The following is a 25,310-nucleotide window of genomic DNA, read 5'->3' on the forward strand; positions in this document are numbered from 1 at the left end:
AAACAAGTCACTGAGATGTGCGTTGTTTTTATCTAGTTTTTGTTTTTATCTGAAGTGAGTATTTATAAAGTATATTAGTTATATTCAATATTCTTTTTTGGTCTACTGAAAAAACAGCTATCAATTGCCCTTTTTTTATTCCAACACTACTAGCTTCTAGAAGCTTCTTTAATTCAAGTTATCAAATTACTTTAAGTTTCAAATTATCACCTTTTGAATAGAACTACAGGTTCGATAACCTCATTTTTTTGTTTCAGTTGTGCATAATGGCAAAAATAGTTCAACTGCGCTTACCAACCACTCTTGAATTTTCAAGTGTTACGAATTTAAAAGACGAAGTTAAGAAAACTGATGATCTTGGGTAAGTTTACCAGCTTGATCAATATTCCTATAATGTTTTCCACGTTATAATGGCATTATTTGATTAACATTGGTGTTGTTATCCTTGTCTATCATTCGACAAAGCAGATAGCGTATCCTTTTCTAGCTCCGCAAAGTTGCCAGATCTTTCTTTTTAACAATGTAAAAATAGAATTACTGTAATAAAAAATATTCAATCTCAATCATGGAAATGTATTATTCAATCATTGAAAAATATTTGGATGAAATACAGCCTAATTCATTATTTTAAACAAGAATGAACAGTTAATATTACTTCAGATATACCGGTATCAGCTACCTCTATAGATGGCAGAGGGGAATGGGCAACGCTGTTCTATCTTTCTCCACTGCCATTATAACGTGGATCTCACTATATAAACTTGGAATTCAGTTCATCTAACAGTTTATCACATCTACCTAGACTCCTAGACGATGACAAGTTTTAAACACTTCGTCTATCAATACCTACCGAGACCAGCTATACCGGGGATTGGTTAGTTACGACAGAAATAAAATTTTGGACTTGTGTTGGATAAGCTTTTCCAAAATACTAAATTGTACTATGCTTAACTTGGATTTTAGTAAATAATAATAATAAGTTGCAGTTTAATAAATTATTCAATTGAATTTTTAAAATAATCTATATATAATACGGTTCCAAACTATTCAAGTTGAAATGCAAATTACTTGAGCAATAATGTTTTTATGTGCTAAAACGTTTAAACGTAGCCTATATTCTTTGAAAGGGATATCAATCCCATAACCGTATTAGCATAGATTATCATGATTTTAGAGTTTTCAGCTCCCAGAAAATTGAGAAAAAACATGTGAAAATCTAATATTTACTGAAAAATCAATTGATTCTTCAATTATTCTAGCATGGGTTCCAAATTTATTTTCGCAGAATGATGAAAAACTTGTTCATAGTAAATTATAATACAAGTACAGAAACTGTTTTATAAATCTGTGGAAAACAGTTTTTAAGGTATTGAAGCTTATTAATGTTACCCTCAACCATTTTATTACTAGTAGAAAACTATAAAACTAGAAAACTATCACAATAGAAAACTGGTAATTGAAATTAATACATGGATAGTTTCAAACTAAAAATTTAGTGTAGGGTGAGTATCTTCTATCTAGAAATTTCCTCCTAGCTTAGTAAAAAGACTTCTCTTGTTTTATGTAATTTTCAACTATTCTTTTCTTTCCCTTATGCCTCTACTCGGTCTATTACATGTAACAATTATCAATAAATATAAACAATGCAATTTTAGTGTGAGGTATCTTTTATCTAGAAATTCCTCCTAGCTTAGTAATAAGACTTCTCTTGTTTTATGAAATTTTCAACTATTCTTTTCTTTCCCTTATGCCTCTACACGGTCTACTATTTGTAACAATTATCATTAAATATATCTTATCTTATACTACTCGGCTACTTTCTCTTCCCTTCTCAGTCCCTGTTTTTCTTCTCGATTTCCTCAATAAATGTTGAATAACAGAACTAGGCCTACGTTGCATGTTATCCCATTATTATTTTCTTGCATTATTGTCAATCATTGAGCACTCAGCCTCTGCGCTCAGGTTTTTCAAACCTTACAGGAACTTAACGTACAATATATTTATATTTTATCCTATTTGATGGTAATTCATTTTCATTGTATTTTACTTTTTTCTTTTATAACCATTAACATTGTAATTATGTTTTTGGGACTAATAAAGATTCGATTATAGAAATTATTAGTACCCTTTTTATACTTTTCTTAAATAAACGCAACTAGTTTTCGAGCACTCATGCCATTTTCAAGTGTCGAATGGCATGAGTGCTCGATACTAGTGAGGTCCACATTATAATGGCAGTGTTTGATTTGCAATGGTATTGCAATCCTTGCCTATCATTCAACAACTGAGCCACCAACAGCTGAGCCATTTCTTTGAAAAAAAAACCTGTCTTCTGCACTCTGCCCAATTTGGATTCCAAACAAAGCTTTCAACAGTTAAGGCAGTAGAGAGCATTGTATCTGACACTTATGAAGGCTTTGAAAACAAATTACTAACTAGCGCAAACCTACTGGATTTGAGCAAAGCCTTTGACTCCATTTCACATGAATTATTAATCAAGAAAATGAAGCACTATGGAGTTGATGACAGGTCAATAATATTATTACAGTCATACTTGAGTAACCGGCTACAGATTGTTAGCACAAATAATAAATTCTCTGATCCTCTGGAAGTAGGAAAAAATGTTCCCCAAGGCTCTATTTTGGGACCCTTCCTCTTCATAGTCTATATCAATCATTTAGCATGTAAAGTTGTTCTGTACGCAGACGACACAACACTCATTAACACTGTCAAATGTGAAATATCTTTAGCTGTTAAGAGAAAGCTTATGTTAGAAAGATGTACAGAATGGTTCAATGCTAACTGCCTTCAAGTTGATGAAACCAAAAGTTAAGAGATAATTTTTAATATGAAAAATAGCAATGAATCTAATAAATCCGTAAAACTTCTAGGGATAAAATTAGATGAAAAACTGAACTGGGAGGACCATGTGGCCTTAATTTGCTCTAGGCTTGCACGAGTTAATTTTCTGTTGCTTAAATTGAAAATTAATGTCAGTAACAACTTGCTGATGAGTTCCTATTTTGCGTTTTTCCATAGCCACCTAACATATGGCATAATACTCTGGGGTAACTCCACTGGCTCAGACAGTGTTTAAATGGCAAAAGAAAGCTCTGAGATGTATCTGTGGGCTGTCTCCTCAAGATTCCTGCAGGGAGTACTTCAAGAAATTGAAAATAATGACAGTATCCAGTTTGTACATAAATAGCTGTATAACTTACATTAAAGAAAATATCAATAAATTTACAACCAGAACATCTATTCATGGACACAACACTAGAAAAAAACACACAATAGATCTATCTTATTCCAGGCTAACTAAAATCCACAAAAGCCATAATTATGTAGGTATTGAACTCTTTAACGCCCTTCCCGCCAGTGCCCGTGCAGAACCTTTGGTGAAGTTCAAGTCAGTATTGGGTAACTGGATGAAGGGCAAGGCTTTTTACTCCATCACTGAATTTAATGAATGTAGTAAATCTGACTTGCTGTTTGTTTAGATATAATTAGTAGAATTACCAATTTTTGTTATAAGTAAGTTAATTTAGTGTTATAAAATAATTTGTCTTACTGTTTAGTTTAGTAATTTTATTAGCATAGTCTTTGTATATTGTGTCATTTAATTAGTGATATAAGTGATGCACTGTAACTCACTCTCCATCTCTAGCACCATCATCATCAACCAGCCCATACTATAGACTTATTAGAATACTTGAGTTGAATTTCATTAGTGATATAAGTGTTGCAATGTAACTCACTCTTCATCTCTAGCACCATCATCATTATCATCCAGTTCATACTAGACTTAAAATACTTATGTTAAATAAGTTGTCTGGAATAAATTGAAATTGAGACAAAGCGGATAGCGCTATCTCTTTCTCGCTGTGTTGTCAGACCGTCTTTTAACAATGTAGAAATAATAATTTTTCAAGAAAATATTTCATCTAAATTATAAAAATTTATTGTGAAATTATTGAAAAATATAATTTCTTGAATAAAATATAATTAATCATTTTAAACGAGAATGAACAGCTAATATTACATCAATAAACCTGTATCAGCTACCGTCTATAGAAGGCATTGACAAGACAGATGATCGGCAACGTTTTTCTCCTATCTTGCTCCACTGCCATTATAACGTGGACCTCATTATAGTTGTGTATATGTAAAAAGGGTACTAATCATTTCTATAACAATCAAACAATTCAAGTAGCCCTATTAAAATACGTTTTTAGAAAATATGTTCATTGTGTAATTATTAATTATTTTTTGTTCATTGTGTAATTATTAATTATTATTTTTTGTTTTGCTTTTACAGATATACCCATATGATCATCCAAATAGCTAATGATCACTTCAAAAGAGAATTTTTTGCTGGAAAGGCCAGGGACCGGAAAGGACCATACACCAGAAGTGATCTCAATTTAACAGCTTCTGGTGAGTTGAGCAAATATTTATAAATCAGTTAGTTTTCTGTACATAACTTTCGTATTCTTGAAGTCGTAAATATGTCATCTTCTTTCAATCCAACTAACTGAGAAGGCAAATGATGGTCTGGTTTAGTAGCGCACATCCAGGGGCCTGTTTCATAAAAACTTGAAAGTTCTGTAATACAGGAACAGCTGATTTTATCGGCTATATTGAGCATGTAATTGGAATGGTGATTTTCCTGTATTACGTGACTCATAAGTTTTATGAAACAGGACCTAGTTCCATGTATTGCTTTGGGTGAAGTCAAGAATAGTCCAGAATGAACTATTAATATTATAATATATAGTAGAGTGTGTACAAAAAAAGAATGACACGATTTTAAACAGCTATATTTATTAGGAAGAAGGGTTTTACACTAACAAATTGTATACATAAATACTCACAAAATATTGGATTTTACGAAAATGTCCAATATGTCCTCCATTGGCTGCACGGACGACAACTAGTCTGCTGCTTAATTCATCCCAAACTGAGCGTAAGGTGTCTTCTGTCACTGAGGCTACAGCCGCTGATATTCGGGTTTTCAGTTCATCAATGTCACGAGGTAAGGGAGGAATGTAAACATGTTGTTTAACATATCGCATGGTGTTATGTGAGGGGACCTAGGAGGCCAACAGTGTAACGCTTGGTCTCGCGGTTCTGTACGCCCTATCCAACGTTGAGGCAAGTTATCATTGAGGAAACCGTGAGCATTGTTGTGCCAGTGCGGTTGTACAACACTGTATACTAAACTCCAGTATTTTGTGAGTATTTTAGTAAGCAATTTGTTAGTGTTTTAAGCCCTTCTTCCTAATAAATATAGCTATTTAAAATCGGGTCATTCTTTTTTGTACACACTTGATTATAATATACAGAATGGTCCAAAAAATGTATTCACTAATTGACTGTGAACGTAAACAGAACAAAATAACGTACAGATGTGAATCTAAGGCTGGCCACTAACTGTAGGACATGCATGATGAACATATGTGTACATGCATACACACATGTCCATCATGCATTTTGCATCGGGGAGAGGCTTCACACCATAAGAAAAAAAATACTGAACTGAATGACAGTACGTGACAGGCGTACTTTGTTTTTTTTCTTTCATTAATACAGTATTACTATAGTGAAAAGAATTGTGCTGGTGGAATGTTTGGTAATAATGATATCAAAAATAATCTCACTAAAGTTCATAAGTTGGTAATGGTTTTCAAGTTTGCAAGGAAATAATCAAGATTTTATTAAAATTGTAAATCTATAACAATTATCTATTACTTGATTTCTTAACGATTGATTTAACATTGGGTTTTGTTTTCTTCATATGTGAGTATTTGAAGATCGTTGATGACTTGCATAATATCAGAGAGAAAATATAGCATAAGTAGATATCCCATGGTATAGGTCATTTATGTTTCAAATTACCAGCCGATTTCTTGTTAACTCAAGCTGATTACTGTCGACTACTGTCTACTATTACTGTTTTGGTCGGGTGGGAGTGTTAGAACGGCACAGTATAAGAAACTACCAGCGTCACATAGTTTCACCAAAAATAACTATAGTGAGGGCCACGTTATAATGGCAGTGAAGAAAGATAGGAGAAAAACGTTGCCAAGTCTCTCCATTTTGCCACTGACTGTACACACACCTGTTACTCAATTCATCCCATTGAATTTAATTTAATAATAATTACCATTTCCTTGATAAAATAATCAATTTAATGTCAAATTGATCAAGAAAATATATTTTTTCATAATTTGATTCAAAAATTTGCTTTCATGACTGAGATCAGATTTTTATACAAACCTGAAATGGCGGCTAATTTAAAAAGCTGTGATACTCCAATCTGAATTTCAAAACAACAGAAATTGAGTTATTTGGTAGGTATTCTATTCCAATTTCCTATTCTGGCAAATAGACAGCATTGCAAAGCGAGAGAGATATAGTACCATGGGATATCTTCTTGTATTATCGTTTCTCTATGATAATAATATGCTCTCCCATATGCCGACAAGCTCTATGAGCTCTGCATATATGTATTATTCTCAGTCTCAATTTACTCTGTGTGTATCTATAATTTATTGTGTATTTTGTATGACTGACAATAAATTATTATTATTATAAAATATTTGTTATTCTTCAATACTAAGTAGCCAGGGATCAATTATTCTGATCTCAAGACTAAATAGTTGCACTTCAAAGCAGATGCTCATTCACTCTTCTAAATCAGAGGCTTGGAGAATTACTTCGCTAATAAAGCACATCAATATTTATTGAAATTACTTACAGAATTGAGAAAGGTGTCATTTTGTTACAAAACACGTCAAGTTCAAAGTGTGGGAGTTATTTTGGTTGGATGTGACAGCCGTTGGTAATGCGACATACATCCCACCGATAGTTGATTTCTTGCCACACTTGTACCAGCATATCAGGCGTAACTTGTGCAACCGCAGCGATCCGAATGTGATCCGATTTCAGAGATTTTTAGCTCTATTGATTATGAATGAGTGAATGAATAAGTGTTACTGTATTATTTTTGTTATTATGGTGAATTTTTCCTGAAGTGCTAAAAGTTTCCAGAATTGTACCTGTCTATAAGAAGGGGCCTAAAGATATTCCATGTAGCTATCGTCCCATCTCATTGGTGCCATGTTTTTCAAAAGTCCTTGAGACCATAATGCATAGGCAGTTATATGAATATCTTCAAGAGCACAATATTATAAGTAATGCTCAGAATGGATTTGTTAAGGGTAGGTCAACTACTGGAGCCATGGATGCTCTTGTCAAGAATATTCTGAGCGCTTTTGAAAATAAAGAGTATGCTCAGGTGACCTTTTGTGACCTGAGCAAAGCTTTTGATTGTGTTGTGCACTCTCTCTTACTGGATAAATTGAAATTTTATGGCGTTTGTGGAGCAGCTCTTAGCTTATTTAAAACTTATCTTGTGGGACGTAGACAAGTGGTGTGTATTGGAGATAAGAGATCAGATGTAGCATGTGTAAAATTCGGTGTCCCACAGGGATCAGTTCTCGGGCCATTGCTTTTTATTCTTATGATAAATGACCTTCCTGCTGTTCTAAATTGCCGTTCAATACTGTATGCTGATGACACAACATTTATCAATAAATGTACTGACCTTCAAAATCTTAAAAATCTAACTGAGACCACTCTGATGCAAGCAGCGACATGGTTTAGGGCTAACGGCTTCATGCTCAACGAGAATAAAACACGGACTATGCACTTCACCCTTAGAGGTGGCTTAGATTGTGTGGATGCAATAAGCGATGTAAAATTTCTGGGGATATTCATTGACAGATATTTGACTTGGGAAGCCCATATTAATTATATATCAAGCAAACTTTCAAGAGTGATTTATCTGATCAGACAACTGAAAAATCATGTTCCAGATAATTATTTGAGATCGATATATTTTGCCTTTTTTCAGAGTATTGCAACATATGGCATACTACTGTGGGGAAATAGTAGTCATGCAGAAAATATTTTATTATTGCAAAAGAAGGTGGTCAGGGTTTTAACTGATTCTCATAGACTAGCACACTGTAAGCCTCTTTTCGTCCAGCTTAGAATAATGACAATAGTGAATTTTTACATTTATACTGTATCGTTGCATGTTAAAAAAACTCATCCAATTTAAAATTAAGGCATCAAACTCAGCTACAACACAAGAAATTGTCATAGGATTGATATTCCCTATCATAGGTTATCCAAAACAGCCAAAAGTTATGATACATTTGGTATAAAAATTTGCAATAAATTACCTACGGATTTAATATCAGAGACAGAAAAGAAATTTAAGACGAGATTATTGAATTGGCTTGTGATAAATCCTTTTTATAGTGTTGAAGAGTTCTTTGAGAGTGAAATAATTGTTGCTTAGAGTTAAGAGGTTTCTATTTGTATTTATATATTGTTCTAAAGGCTCAAGTTGTGCTGTAAGGAATATGTTTTGTACTTTCAAATGAATATTGTTAATGTATTTGTAAAATCCAATTGACTTACAGTTTACTTAGGTACTGTATTATTTTAAGACTCAGTAATGTAATTTTGTATGTACAATTGCTGTAAAATTTGATTTTTATCTTTTGTCTTACTGTAATCAATATTTGACTTTGCCTATTGTTCTAAGAATTTAACGGCAATAAAATCATATTTATTTATTTATTCAATTAAAATTTGATTTCTGCATTAAATTTTGCACTCATATAGGCAGTCGCAAACTGTGCAACCTTACTGACAGTTTCTTTTAGCTCTATTGATTATGAATGAGTGAATGAATAAGTGTTACTGTATTATTTTTGTTATTATGGCGAATTAAAATTTGATTTCTGCATTAAATTTTGCACTCATATAGGCAGTCGCAAACTGTGCAACCTTACTGACAGTTTCTTTAGTATAACAACTGTAGCTGACATCAAATTCTCTGTCGTCACTCTTTCTTGCCTCTACACATCCATCTCCTTTGTCACAAACAAACAAATATTTAAGCAGTTTATTATTTAAAAAATATTGTTATTACTCATTAGCCTGATTATAAATAACGTGACGGTGTTGTTTTTGTGTAGATTGGAAATATGTGATTGGTCGACCTTCTATGTACATTGACTGCGATTCGACAAACAAGCATTTTCGCAGATCGAGTGAAGAGACTCTGATGCAGGAGCTCGACTACGCTTGTCACGTGGGTATGCACGCTTTCATCGTTCCTTTGAGAGGTCTTTCTGCAGTGAACCTCACTAGAATCCTCATCTCCAAACTGGTTCCTACTACTGCCATTGAGGTTTGTACATTTACTCATTTTCTACAATCAAATAATAGTTATTTGTGCAACTAGTGCGCAAAGTGACAGTTTGCTGCACCGAAAGAAACGTTTACGCACAAGCCGTAGGCGAGGGCGGAATGGTTTCTTGATTGCAGCAGACGAACTTTGCGCACGTATCTCACATTAAATTTTTCCTACAGTTACCATTGAATATGAAAAGTGTTGATTATGGGTGAAATGATGGCTGAAATCCATCAAATGTTTGTCTGTATACTTTTGTTATTAACAACAACTTTAATTTATTTTAATCAAATTGAAAATTAATAATCGATATAATTAATTCAAATTGATCCAATCAATTTGAAAATTTGAATAATTTTGAGTAAATCTCAATTTCTAAATAATTTTTTAACCAATCAATTTATGAATGAAAAGAATAATATTTGAAATAATGAATAATTAATAATATTCAAAATTTATAATTTAATGAGTTCTCATTTTTATTTATTTGAAAATCAGAAAAAATATAGATAGAAAAAATTCGCATTCAAAATACACGCCAGCAATGTCAACAGCTGATTGGAATGGCTGCCAATACGCAAAGTATTAAGAGTACGCAAAGTAATACTTTGCGCACTAGAGCGGAAAAGTGATTCTTTGCGGCCTGCAATCAGTGCAGAAATGGTTACTTTTCAAGGTAACTGTAGGAAAATATAATTACTCTACTTGGTATTTATTTATTAATTTAATTTACACATGCACAAAATCAAAGCAATGATTGGGAGAGAAACAACAGAATTAATCCAAAAATGTCTCTTCCGAATTTAGATAGCTGAGGCAGATGATATATGCCTGGCCAGGTAAGCCGAGACGACTAAGGCTACTTGCACTACCGATTTTGGACGGCCGGTTTTTTATCGGAAGCAAAATTTTAACGGCCACTTGCACACACACCGATTTTTGGACGGCCGATTTTTCACCGCCTGATTAAGGCAATATTCCAGTAATGGTATATTCATACTAAGTGCAGATTACGGGATCTTTATTAATTGATAATAAATTATTGGTAATTAGAATGAATTATGGCGTCTATGTTTTGAAAAGATACTTAAAAGGGAAATGGGTCTATAGTTATTTTTTTGGGATTTGTCGCCATTTTTGTAGAGTGGAAAGACTAGCTATTTTAAACCGTCTGGGAAGATATCATGTTTCAGTTCGTTGTTTAATATTCTAGCCATAGGTAAAAAGTGATTAGGAGGAATAAAATGTAAAATAAAGAAAAATACTCATCAAATGCGTTTTTTTCTGTATCCTCTTGATCCTCAAAATAATTTTTGAGAGTGCAGCAAACTTCTCTCCATGCATCCCTGGTGAGATTCCGATCTTTAAATGTTTCAAAGTCTTATCCCACAACACAGGTCTTGCTTCTACTAACAATATAAGGATATCATTAATTATGTCACCCATTTCAAACGTAATTACCTCGCACTATCAAAAGAGCTGAGCAGTCGACTGGAATGGAGGATGGTGTATAGTAGCAAGAACTGGCAAGGACGGTCGGAGAAATATCGGTGTGTGTGCAAGCCTGTATTTACTCACGGGCGCCACTGTATCGCCGGCACATCGCCGGCACAGGTGGAACGCAGTGGCAGTGGCCGGCTGCTCGTCGGCATTTTACCGGCGCCGATCAGCGGTCGGCGTGTGTGCCAGGTCCCGTTCTCGCCTGCGCGCCACTATTGGAATTTTGACGGCCGGTAAAAAACCGGTCGTCCAAAATCGGTGTGTGTGTAAGTACCCTAAGGCTCAACTCACACTTACGCGACTCAGGTCGAGAAGAGACTCGACTCTAGTCGAGAACATGTGTTTCCAAATGGTGACACTCAGACCAGTCGATTCTAGTCTTCGCGACGTCACCTTTTGAAAACACATGCTCTCGACTAGAGTCTCTTCTCTTCTCGACCTGAGTCGTGTAAATGTGAGTTGAGCCTAAGGGTCAAGTACAGTGAGGCTAGCTACACACACATCGATTTTTGTTCGTACGATATTTTGCCGTCCTTATAAATTCTATTAGATTAAACAGATGATTTCAAACAGATGATTTTTGTCAAGTTCCGTTTAATCTGATAGAATTCATAAAGACGGCAAAATATGGTACGAACAAAAATCGATGTGTATGTGTGCAGGGATTGAGGCTACTAAGTACAGTGAGACTTTTTTCAGACGTTTTTTAAAATAAGTTTATAATAGACAAACGCAACCTTTATAAAAATAATCCCTTATTACATACCAAACGCATGAAAAAATAGACAAAATCTGTTGAGCTCTCTTTTCATGCGTTTTGTATGTAATTGGGGATTATTTTTTTAAAGGTTGCGTTTGTCTATTATATACTTATTTTACATCTATCTCTTTGAAATCAATTTTTTTACAATGTCTGTAAAAAAATTTAGTTTACAAACATTAAACTAACATAGTAAATCTGCTTCATACCTCAAAGGAACATGTTTTTCGGGACCAAGTTTCGCGTATTTCGTCACATATCTTGAAAATTACTGTAACTACATGTCTGGAAACTGTTTTATTCAATTTTCCAGTTCATTTTACATGAAGTACGCTAAATTTTACATCTTAATTAACAGCCAACAAATACCTGCAGGGCTTCGTTTCAGAAGGGGAACTGAAATTCAGACGAAATATTTCACTCTGTATAACTTGGTAACGAAGCATTTTCGAACCTATGTTGATTAGAGATTTTTTTCCTCTTTTGATGTGAGGAATCACGCCCTGGCTTATGGACACCTTTTTTTAGAATATTCTGTATAATTGATACTATATTTTTTCACTATATACCGTATTATTGTTTTCATTTATATTGTTCTCATTTATAGTGTAGCGTGTATGTAGGCATTTGAGACTTATGTATCGTGGGATATTGGTACGGAGTACTAGGATTAGGATAGGGTACAATATTAGGATATTTGGATTAGGGATAAATAATAAAGTATTAGGCATTGTGACGGGAATGCCTCATTCCCGTCTTATGATTCTGCATCTATGGATCTTATGAATTTGCATCATACTAATTCTATATTTGCATGGCCTCCATCACTGTTGGTCATCTCGAACATGTGATGTTCCGGTTTATAATTCTAACATTTGTATTTTTCTATTGCACGGCAATGACGCCACATATACATACTGATTGGTGGTTCTATAAACTCTTTGATTTCTTGATGCAATTTACTTGGATTATCATAAATCGATAATTCATTATTCATCCGTTTTCAGATTTGGTTTAAGATCCCGCTCGTATCTTATAAACAAATGGCAAAACTTTACCTCAAAAAAGCAGATTCTAATGCTGAGCCTTCAGAGGAAGATGATTCGTGGAACTGGTGAGTTATCAATCTTCAAAAATGTTATTCCCAATTTTATAATTTCCATGTTCCTTTATTATTTTTACAAATAAAAATCTTTCTTAATCATGTAATACTTTGGTAGCTAGCCTTTTCTTCATGATATAGTTGACCATTTCCTTAAACTCTCAGATAAAATAAAGCCAGTAAGTTTCAATTATGACTTAGTTTGAAGATGAATACCTAATAAAAAGAATAAATGTTATTCAAATTCTTTATTCAATAAAACAAGCATATAGTACATTTTGCTGATCGTCCATATGGACCTCAAGGGTCTGTATTTGGGTCGACAAATCAGTAGTCGATCAGAGACATTTTCACGATACAATATACAAATAATATACAAATAATATAGAACATATTACAAACTACTGGGGTCAGTAAAATAAATAATTTTATACACTGAAAATAATACAGAGTAAAAAATAAAGTAATGAGAAGTATACTAATAGCTGTATAACTGATGAGAAAAAATAACATAATTGAGTATGTTGAATATATTTTGAAAGATTTTTTGTGATGAAAGATCTAAGAAAGCGATTAATGAGCATTCACAGGTACACATGGGTTGAGACGTAAGTAACGAATGCACTACAACAGCCAAAGAAGAAAGAAGAGATTTATTAGAAATCGAGACATCGATTTTTAATCGATTTTTAATAACTCTGGTTGGATAAATCTGGTTGTCCAGACCACAATATCACCTTCATAACTGCTCAGAAGATGAATGTGTCAAGTTGTATGTTCTATCTGAGTTCGGATATTATGATTTTGCATCATAATAATTCTATATTTTCATGTAATTTAAATTGATTGATTTTTCGTTTTTGCTATTAGAAAAAACGACTAGCAGTCAGATATTTTACAATAAATGAATTAATCACTCACTGTGACAACGAGTTCTTTCGGCAGGTTCGCCATCTTCTTGGTTGTATTCATAGACAATTAGAAGGATAGGATGGCAATTTTTAGTGTGCTGTTGGTGTCTATTGGATTGGGTTTGTTGTGGCTGAGAAGGTAATCAAAAACGATGTGGGATCTGAAGTTGGTTTGTTCATTTAATATACCTACATTGTCTATTGCTTTTAAATTGGGTGTATATTTCAAACTGTGTCTAGTTCTGGTCCTTTGTTTTTTATGTGTATGATTTGTAGATCAGTATTTATGTTTGTGTATTATACACATATTATATTCATATACACATAAAATACAAAGGACCAGAACTAGACACAATACAGTAGACACAGTTTGAAATATACACCCAATTTAAAAGCAATAGACAATGTAGGTATATTAAATGAACAAACCAACTTCAGATCCCACATCCTTTTTGATTACCTTCTCAGCCACAACAAACCCAATCCAATAGACACCAACAGCACACTAAAAATTGCCATCCTATCCTTCTACTTGTCTATGAGTACAACCAGGAAAATGCCGAAAGATCTCGTCACAGTGAGTGATTAATTCATTTATTGTAAAATATCTGACTGATAGTCGTTTTTTCTCATCGCAAAATTTGATTTAATAATAAGCAGTTCGTGATGGAAAACAACATTGAAGAATTGATTTTTCTATTGGTACGACAAGCCTTATAAAAGAGGATACATTGTATGCAATTCAATCTTGTTATGGAAAATTAATATATAGGACTCTTTTTACATAAACAGAACTAGTTTCGAGAACTTATGTCATTTTTACTGGTAATTTTCCATAATTATTGAACATTCAAATAGCCCCATAAAAATAGTTCTAGGTCTTTTATGTTTTAACTTTGTGGGCATCTTAGACGCACTGAATTTTCTCACTCGTTAACAGGTTGCATTGTCTCTTATGGGGTTTAGGGTATACGAACTAAAACGACGCTCCCCACAAAGGTGCTTATATACTTTAATAATATTTAGTTACAGAAACTCGCTACTTCCCTTAACACGATTAGTTTCGGCGGTAATGACATTATCAAAAGTGATTTTCTGTAATCAAACATTCAAGTAGCCCTGTCAAAATACTTGATTGAAAAAATTAGATATGTTTATTGAGGGTGGCCACTCACGACAGGATAAATGTGTCGAGCATACATCAACCGACATGTTTTCAAACGAAAAAGACATTCTCGCAAAAGGCTGTCGAACAGCTGTTTGACAGCGGCTTCCAACATGAAATGAACAACCAATAACAATAAATAAACCACTGAAAATAATTCAACCTCAAATAGAGCAGCGAAGAGAAAATAAACAACAACAAAATCAAAGATACAGAAACCTAACCACAAAAAGGTTGTTTGAAGCCTTCTACACTTTGTTCAACATGTGTTGTTCATCTGTATTAACATGCAATTGTTGGTATCGGCTGAAGTTTGACAGTCGTAAGGCCAATTGACGGCTGAAATAATATATTCAGGTGAGGTGGGACCTTCCCGCGAGGTACTCCCCACCAACAAAAGCCATACGAATTCACTTTTTAACATGCAGTTGTTGTTCATTGTTTAACTGGGTTGAACATGACGTGTTCACACATGTCCTGTCGTTAATGGCCAGTAAGTAATGTTTACAATAAATAAATGCTCTTGCGATGTAAATGGTTCCAAATTTTCCTAACTCAATATTATTCGTTAGAAGTGGTAATTGAGTGGAATATTTCTAATATTCAAGCTATCTAAATTCAAAATTTATAGTTTTCATGTTTATTTTGGACTAAAATTTTATAAAATTTGTACACGTGAAATTCTAACCTTATCTTGAACTTGGTCACCTATAAATTTGGAAGAAAAATAGCGCAAGGACTACTGTACCTTATTATTTTATTTAAAAAGTCACACTTTCCAATGTGTTCAGAATGATTTTGTTTTGTGCTTAGGTGGAACATGGTGCGCTCGTTGGCCAAATCCAACAGTCGAGTCTGCTTGGCTCTAGAATTGACTGACGACTTGCCTGGGGAAGTTGGGGATATCGAAGTGTCGCGCTGGCTGGGAGAGCCCATACGTGCCTTGGTGCTGCCCACACGTCTGTTTGTGCTGAACGCAAAGGGTTTCCCGGTGCTCGCCCGAAGGCACCATCTATTCCTCGTGGCCGTCGCACGGGCGTGCCCCATGGGTGTAAACTACATTGTCACCGGCGCCTGTCATCACAAAAGCTATGATTTGTATCGCAAATATATTGAGTTTGTTGTGGAGGTTAGTTGATTCTCCACATTTAAGTAGCCTGAACCATAGAGAAAAGATAGCAAAAGAAGAAAACAAGATATCCCATGGTTTATGTTCCAAATTTCACTGTTAACTCAATCCGATAGATCCTGTGTGGTGCTGGTATTCTCTCGTACTGTGCTGGTCTTAGGGCCGTTTGCACAGTCAAAGCTTAAACTGGATTTGATCAGCTGGTGGCTTAAACTCAAAATGAATCACATTATTACAAACGAGACTTGATATGGATTTAATCCAGTTTAAAATGAAATTTAGTTTAAACTGTCACTATGCAAACGGCACTAAATGATTCAATGATTTTTATTTGAGCATCAGTACATAAGCCAGGTCACATAGAAAATTCATTATAAAGTACAATGTCACAGTAGTGAAACACAATATCCAAACATTAAATCTATACATCAACAAATTATGTGTAATATATCAAATGTCTAATATATCTCATTTTACTGTCGATTTTTAAATTTTCAAATGTATAATTGTCTTTTTAAAATGACTTTTTTCACAATGTCCAAGTCTATTATTATATTATAATATGTCTACTTCTATTACCAATATAATATCATATTATGTCTAATTTAATGTATGTTACCAAAGTAATAAATTTTTAGCTATCATGCAGTATCAACAAATAAGAACAGTGGATCCCATTATTATGATGATGATTATGATTTTTGAAGGGACGGATTCAAAGAACCCCACACGTCAACCGTAGCTTATTGTGTTCCCAAGTAGTAGCCTATGTTAGTTGAACAAACCAATACCTGTGTCCTTTACAAGAACCAGGAGTTTTTCCCTATGCTAACATCCCATTCATCACCTGGTTGCTTGTCGCAATCCCATTAGTCTCTTCAGACTGATTAGTCCTCGTGACCTAACGTGAGTTCCACTCCTGGCCTTCTTTGAAGATCCTTCCGCTGAGGAAGTGGTGGCCAAGTTGCCTCAAGGGCGCCCGGCCACCCTTGACTCAGCCTCTTGACCCACATTTGTGCCTGGAGTTTCACCCATCTCTGGTCTCTTGGGTTTTTCTTTTTGCCCCTCCGAAATGCCCTGATTTGGCAGATTTGAAGGCAAGGCAACTTCTGGAGTTGCCTTGGGGTCCCTTTTAGTCGCCTCCTTCGACAAGCAGGGATACTGTGGGTGAATTCTGGTTTTCAACACATTCATGAGTACGATGTTCGACTCAAGGCTCCCCCAACCCAGTAGGCAGTACATGCCATAGAATAATTACACTCCCACCCCAACAAAACAGTAATAATAAACACAATAATCGGCTTGAGTTGACAAAAAGTCTGCTTGAAATTTGGAACATGAACGACCTAAGATGGGATATCCCCTTATGCTATCTTTTCTCTATGCCTGCACATAGGGCTTCTATTGTCTCGTCAACTGTCCGTCAACTAGCTGTCGTGGGAACACGGAATTGGAAAAGCCATGTACATTTGAGTTCCGGACATTTTCAATTCCGCGTTCCCATATAAGCTTGTAGTCGCTACTAATGTATCTGTGTGAAGCGAACAAGAATAAGAATACAACATCTTTATTTGCCATAAAATGAAACAAGTTAACAATAGGCATCGTCAGTTTAACAATATTTTCATTTTAAAAAAGTATTCAATAATTGAGTCAGTTTGTCACATTTATAAAATCATTACAATTTAGATACGGTACTCATCTGTTGAGTAAAATCCTCTAACCTTGAGCCACCCAGCAATAGTTATTTTTAAAATGTTTAGCGGCAACAATCTAATTGATAAAGGCAGCTTGTTATACATTGCATTACATTGTAGATAATTGTGGCATTACAATGTTTTGCTTAGACTAACACTCGGTGTTACCAAGTGTGAAGGTTTTAGCTTAAAAATTTCTAGTTTCATTCAAGATTTAGACTTTTTGAATAATTATTAAGTTACTGTTTTAGATTTTTCGATTCTAGACTGTAATAGTATCTATTTGATTCAAAATTTGCTCGTTTATCTGAGTATTGAAGAGCGTAAATTGTATTTTGAAAAGTGAAAGTGACATAGCCAACCTTTTGATTTGGACAGTATAGTATAAATTGGAAATTGGACAGTTTTGGGCATGAGCCTGTTGTGCCTTTTCTCATGTTAAGTATGTGTACACAATGTGATAAATAAATAAATAAAAAATAACTATGTCTCGTATCAAATGAATGAACCGTATCATTGCAAGTGAACTGATTTAAATTTTCCTTGACATAAATAAAGTTGAAAAAAATGAAGACATGCCAAAGTCATAATTTTTAGAATTGTCAAATAGGTTCTACAGGATACATAATTTTTTAGACACAGTACTTTGAGCAACCTACCAACTCCATCTGTAATGTCTGCACCTGTGTATTTTGCGACATATCGTCATGATTGTAACTGTAAGGCTCTACTCACAATACCGCGACTCAAATCATACGACACTAGTCGCGAGTACCTGTATTTTAGACCTTTCGACTTGAATTTTTAAAATTGTTTAATTGAAGACTTATTTTTTATCAAACTTTTTTAATGGTGTAACATGAGAATTTCTACTTTTTAAACAAATTCGAATATTCTTTCGTTTATATGAATGGAAACTTTTATATAATGACAGGAACCTTCTTTAAATGGGGGGAAGTCAGTCGTAATTTCATTTTCGACGAATCAGAGAAAACATGAAATTTGCCAAAATGTCTTTATTGATAATGAAATGTTGGAATTAGTAAACGGTACACGATTCCTAGGTTCAGAAATCGACAGTAATTTATCCTGGAATACTCATGTTTGTCAGGTAGTCAAAAAAAATCTCCTGGGCTGTATGCTCTAAGACAAATGTCGAATAAATGCAGTCTTCTAACTATGAAAAAGCTTTATCACTCACTAATACACTCCCATCTGGCCTATGGTCTATGCATCTACGGAGCCACGACCAAGAGCGATCTTGATAGAATTCTCATTCAACAGAAGAAAGCACTAGGAATAATTATGAATTTAAAAAGAATGGACTCAGTAAAACTGGGAAATCGCAGCTTGGCATTCTTACAGTTTACGGGCAATATGTATTTGATGTTATTATGTATGTTAGGAATCACCCTGTAGAAGAACTACGAAATGAGACTCATGGCTACAATACTAGATTTGGGAGGATAACGGAAAGACACCGGTTAGTAATTTTCAAGAAAAAGATGCACTACATGGGACGGAAATACTTCACAATGCTGCCTTTAGAATTACAGGCAATAGAGAACATAAAAAATTTGTAAAACTCAAGGAGTTTTTAATATCATTGTGTCTGTACTCCCTGCAGGAGTTTGCAGATCGCACTGTGGGTTTGTGATTGTTGTTCATCGATTTTTGTTATTTACATAAGAGGTTTAAGACTGTTACTACTTTTTACTACTTCTACTAGGTACTTTTTATGTTTATGTTTGTTTGTATTTTGATGCGGTTCCTAATGTACCTGTACATGTTTATGAATAAAGATTTTTTCAATACAATTCAATATTCACGTATCTCACTTCAAATCCTAACCGCACTTTATGCATGTAGGATACTCAAGTCTCTTGGCAACGAGCATGTCAAGTCGCCAAGATACGTGCGACTTGGGTATCCTATACGTTCAAAAAGTGAGGTTAGGATTTGAAGTGAAATAGCGTGAATATGAACGAGAACACGTAGAAAACGAAATCGATCAGGTAGTAAAATTTCTCATTCTATGTCATTAAAAATAGATTTAAATTAGCATTCAATTACACAATATTTTAAATAAGTCAAGTTGAAAGGTCTGATAAACTGGTTTTTGTGACAGGAGTCGTACGATTTGAGTCGCGGTAGTATGAGTAGTGCCTAAGTGTTTTATCCTTACTAACCACTTGATATTTTCATTATATTTTTAGAGGGTAAGAGGCGAAGTGGATGATAAATATCCTTTCTACGCGAAAGCCTACCCTGATGTACTCCAGTACCCCTTCCAGCCTATAGCACATGAAATGGACTCTCAAACCTACGATGTGTTTGAGAAGGATCACGTAAAGTACGGCAAGTACCAAGAGGCGATTTACCAGGCCGTGATGGACCGCGTCTCCAAGGAGGAGGTTGCCACTAAAGTGCAGTGAGTACCCTTTTTAATGGTGTACCTTTTTACCCTTCATAATGATGTGAAACCTACTACAGTAAATAATAATAATAATATCGAGTGACCTTGCTGGCTCAGGTCTGGTGTCAGAGTTTTCAGGTCGCAACTGATCAATTTCAGGGCCTCTGACATGACCTAACGACTGCTTTTTAGGCAGCCGGGACCGACGGCTTAACGTGTCCATTACTACAGTAAATGATTTGCCACAAACTAATAACAACAGGGAGTGTCGCAGATGCAAGACGATCAGGAAGACCATCAACGCCAAGGACAGCAGAGAATGTTGACAGAGTTCGTGAAATGTTCATGAGGAGCCCTAAAAAGTCACTGCGTCAAGGATCTCGTGTCTTCCATGGTTTAAAACTGAGATCTTTCTTAAGAATTGTTGCAACAGAGTAACGTGAAAGACCACTTTCACGAGATCCTTGATACAGCGATCTCTTTGGGCTCCTCATAAAAATTCAACGAACTCTGTCAACATTTTCTGCTGTCCTTGACGTTGATGGTCTTCCTGATCGTCTTGCATCTGCGACACTCCCTGTTGTTAGTAATTTGGAATTGTAATTTTTAACAGTTTTTGCATCCAGTGTTGCATGGATCCCTCGTTCAGCTAAGGATTTAGTTTCGACTAAAGTTACAAAGCCTCATGTTAGGATTGCTTACCTAAATGTTCAATGTTTGAGGGGCAAATTAAATGTTCTAAATGATTTTCTATTGGATGAGGATATTGATGTCATCAGTGTAAGTGAGCACTGGTTGCATGCTGATGAAATTGAGTTCAGTAAATTGGAGGATTATATTGTAACTAGTAGCTATTGTAGATCATTACATAAGAATGGTGGAGTTGCTATCTTTGTAAGACAGGATCTCAACTCTCAAAGTCGGGAACTATGTTTGGACTTCCCATGCATTGAACGTGAATTTGAGTACACCTGTACCGTTATTAAAGCCAATAAACTTATTATTGTATCTTTGTACAGATCACCTTGTGGAGATCCGAAACTATTTCTAGATAAATTGGAGGAACTTCTTATATACATGTCAAGAAGTTGCTATAATGGCTATACTCTTGTATTTGGAGGTGACTTAAATTCAGCTTTTGATATAAATCAAGAAACTTGTCATTTATACAATTTAAAAAATTGATTGAGTCAATTCAATCTTAGACTTTTTATTATTCTGCCTACAAGAGATCAAGCATGTCTTGATAACGTTTTTTCAAATACTCATCCTCATACGACAATTTCAAGTGTCATGGAATTCCCATATTCAGATCATGACTGTGTGATTATATGTGTACCGGATTGTTCTATTAAGATCAGTATTAACAAATTTGTTGCAATTACTACAAGACCTGTCACTATAGATAAGATGTTACAATTTAACCAGGCTCTGACTTTGGTAGACTGGAAGGCTGTCTTGGATAAGCCAGATGCCAGCGTCATGTTCAAATCCTTTCTAAATGTGGTCTTGTATTATTTCAATCTGACTATTCCCAAAATGACCTGCAGGAAAAATAAATCCTTAGTTAAGAATAGAAAGAGAACCAAACGTAAGGCTGACTGGTACACCTGAGCTTGGAAGGTTGAAAATTTTATTAACTATCATGAAAACTTTAAAAAAGTAAATACCGAACATGCTAAAACTGTTTATCAGAGATATAGAGCACTGTACAAAAAGTCATTAGATGAGGCCAAGAGAGAGTCTATTGTTTCTATTATTGAGTCCTCGAATGGAAATGATTAAATTATCCAGTTGCAGGAAAGCATGGCAAATAATCAAAACAATATCTTCAAGTAAATGTGCTCAAGGTTTCACCACTCCAATGCCAAATATTTTGAATGAATATTTCATACGATCGGTTGATGATGTCCATGAAAAGATAGTGAAGCCATCCATATCAGCCATCAAAATGCTAAATGAAAGTGTTGATAAAATAGCATAATGCCACTTTTTTCATGAAGTCAGTCAAGAAGTTATCTCTAGAGTGGTTTATAATCTAAAGCCATCTAAAAGCGAGGATCTCTATGGCCTATCCAGTTGCCTTCTTAAAAGTATTCCAGGTGCAGTGGTACCAGCACTGACTCGATGTATAAACATCTGCATTTCAAAAGGTATTTTTCCTAATGTGTTAAAAGTGTCCAAGGTCCTTCCGGCTTATAAGAAATGTTCTAAAGAAGAACCGTCTAGCTTTAGATCTATTCAGATAGTGCCAGTGTTTTCAAAAGTGCTAGAGATTGTCATGTACATACAGGTATACGAATATTTGATAAATATTAAAGTGCTATCAGAACATCAATTTGGTTTTGTGACGGGAAGATCTACCACTGACGCCTTTGATTCCCTGATAAAATTTGTGATCGAATCATTTGAGAGTAAGTCTTTTGTACGCATTTGACTGCGTGGAACACAATATCCTGCTGGATAAATTGGCATTTTATGGAATCACTGGGAAGTTACAATACATTCTGGTTCATACACGAATCTACAATAAATTACAGTACAACAGCCAATTATGCAACAAATTTCACATATTATGAAAACTTATTAATTAGAATGAAGATTGAATGCAACATTAGAATATTGATAATATAGTATTGTAATATAACTACATAAATCAGCGGTGTTTCAACAATGAATAAATGATAATTTCAATGAATAAATATACACCCCACTATATATTATATGTGTTGGGGTATAAGTAATTAGTTGCTTATTGCGTGTAATAATTACTATTTACAAACTTCATTCACTGATATGGGATAAAAGTTTTTTATAATAAAATTAGTAAAAATGTATAATACAAACAAACAAAATTATGGAATTAGTAAATAAATATTAATGTTCTATTAAGGATAATAATAAGAAAGGTTATTTTTAGAAAAATGAAAAACAGTAAAGAGTGGAATGAAGAATAAATAGTTTCAATATTTACAGTCTAACTAAATTTTCACAATTTTCCACTCCAATATCAACCAACCAGGAAAATAAACTTTTCTTGAACCTGTGTCTATTGAATTCTTCCCTAATGTAACTTGGTATTGAATTATAAATTTTTGGTCCCAAATATGTGTAGTTTCTTTGCCCAAATGTAGTGTTCATCCTTGGTACTATTGAATACGTGTTTCTCTGCCTTGTTTGATGGTTATGATCTGCCAGTCTTATGTGTTCGTTGTTTCTCCTCATTCGCGTGATGATAGCCTGGATGTAGAGTTGTCTTACACTCATTACTTTACTGTCCTTGAAAAGAATGTTCGTGGGGAATTGATTCTCCTTGAAGCCTATTATTTTTAGTAGACTATTCGTTTTTGAAGTTTATAGAGAGGTTCAACATGTGTCAAATTCGTAGCTCCCCAGATAATTATGACGTATCTTAAAATTGATTGCACTAAAGAAAAATAAACAGTTTTTAATGTCTCATAGTTGAGGATTTTACGGAGTTGATAGAATTTGTAGAGAAGCTTCCTGATCCGGAGTATCAGTCTTTTTAGATCCTACCTTAGTGAACGAAAACAGGTTGTATGTATGGGCAATAATAAATCAGATCATGCCAGAGTGAAGTATGGTGTCCCCAAAGGATCAATTTTGGGACCTCTCTTATTTGTAATTATGATTAATGATCTCCCTCTCTCACTCAATAGTAAGACTGTGTTGTACGCTGATGATACCACTTTTCTTCATTCTCACTTTGATGCACACACACTAAAGAATATGACAGCTAATACGTTAATAGAAGCTTCCAAATGGTTCAGAGCGAATGGCTTCAAATTAAATGAAGACAAAACTCAGTTTCTGACATTTAGCCAGAGAGATCACACACTAAACAACACCAATAGTATCAAGTTCCTTGGATTAATGTTTGACCCCAAGTTGACGTGGGAACCCCACATAAATTTCATCACTGTTAGGCTAGCTAGAGTTATTTATTTACTGAGACAATTGAAAACTTTTTTCAAAGCATAATTGCCTATGGTATTTTAATATATGGGAACAGCAGCCACACGAACAAAGTATTATTATTGCAAAAAAAGCAGTCAGAATTTTGTCAGGTACATACCATCTGAGCCACTGTCGACCTCTTTTCAAGGAAATTAAACTATTGACAGTCATAAATTTGTATATCTAGAATGTAACTCTTTATACAATGAAAAACTTACCTAATTTGAAAACAAGGTGCAAAATTCATGCTCATGATACAAGGTATAAACATCAAATTGATATACCATATCAACGTCTCTCCACAAGCATGAAGTATTATGACAGCATAGGACTAAGGATCTATAATAAGTTACCTACAAAGATCAAATGTGCTAACATTGTTCATTTTAAGAAATTACTATTTGATTGGCTCGTTGAAAGACCGTTTTATTGTTTGAACGAAATTTTTGATAGTACCTGAATGAATGTATTTTGTGTTCTATATTTTGTTTAATGTGTGACTTTATCAATTACCAATGTTGGTTTATGACAATAAAATTAATTCATTTATTATTTATTTGGGCTTATTCTTCTTAGCGCTTCAAAGCAATATTATTTCATGTATCACACGTTCAAAATTGTTTAATAATTTTTGGAATTCGATTTTTTTTCAAGTTTCAGATTTTTTATCTCTTTAACCGTGCATCCTAGCTCAAAAGTGTAAGAGACTTTTATTTTCTAGCGTTCCAAGGCGGTCTTATTTCATACATCTCATGTTGAAAATTTTGAATTTTTTATATTTCGATCATTTTTCCCCACAAGATTCAGATTTAAACCGTGCACAAAAGTGTAAAATACTTCTATTTCTCAGCGTCCTCCACCGATCCTATTGCATATTTATCACCATACTCTAAATCCAATTTGCGCGTGTGTTTGTGTGTGAATAGGCGGGCGTGTGTGAGTAGTAATGTTAGTAAGTGTAGCGAGTTCTACTGATCTCCGAACTACTACTAGTATACAAAACTTGAATTCAAGTAAACTTGACTAATGTAAATGCCCGTTTACAATTTTCAGGGTGATTTGGGTGTTGGGAGCGGGACGCGGACCCCTGGTGTCCGCTGCGTTGAACGCGGGGCTGAAGGCAAAAGCGCGCGTCAGAGTGTTTGCAGTTGAGAAGAATCAGAACTGCGTGTTGACACTGAAGAAAAGGCTGATAGAAGGTTGGCGTGGCTTTGATGTGACTGTGATCCATGGCGACATGCGAGACTGCCGACCGGACGAGGCGGATCTGGCTGACATAGTGGTCAGCGAGCTCCTTGGATCTTTCGGAGACGACAATCTGGCGCCCGAGTTACTCAATGGTTCCCACCACATTTTCAAGGGTGAGATATTAATGTAG

At 34.6% G+C, this 25,310-nt stretch overlaps 1 protein-coding gene across 1 annotated transcript; it reads left to right on the forward strand.

The window, feature by feature from the left end:
- LOC111043959 (protein arginine N-methyltransferase 5-like) lies at window positions 1-25,310 on the forward strand. The gene is made up of 8 exons (XM_039442140.1): window positions 1-54; window positions 258-361; window positions 4,319-4,437; window positions 9,057-9,271; window positions 12,542-12,648; window positions 15,526-15,841; window positions 19,755-19,969; window positions 24,986-25,310. Exons 2-8 carry the CDS (start codon window positions 267-269, stop codon window positions 25,308-25,310), a joined length of 1,392 nt encoding a protein of 463 aa, XP_039298074.1. The 5' UTR covers window positions 1-54; window positions 258-266.

The sequence above is a fragment of the Nilaparvata lugens genome, chromosome X, assembly GCF_014356525.2.
Source record: "Nilaparvata lugens isolate BPH chromosome X, ASM1435652v1, whole genome shotgun sequence".
Taxonomy (NCBI): Eukaryota; Metazoa; Arthropoda; class Insecta; order Hemiptera; family Delphacidae; genus Nilaparvata; species Nilaparvata lugens.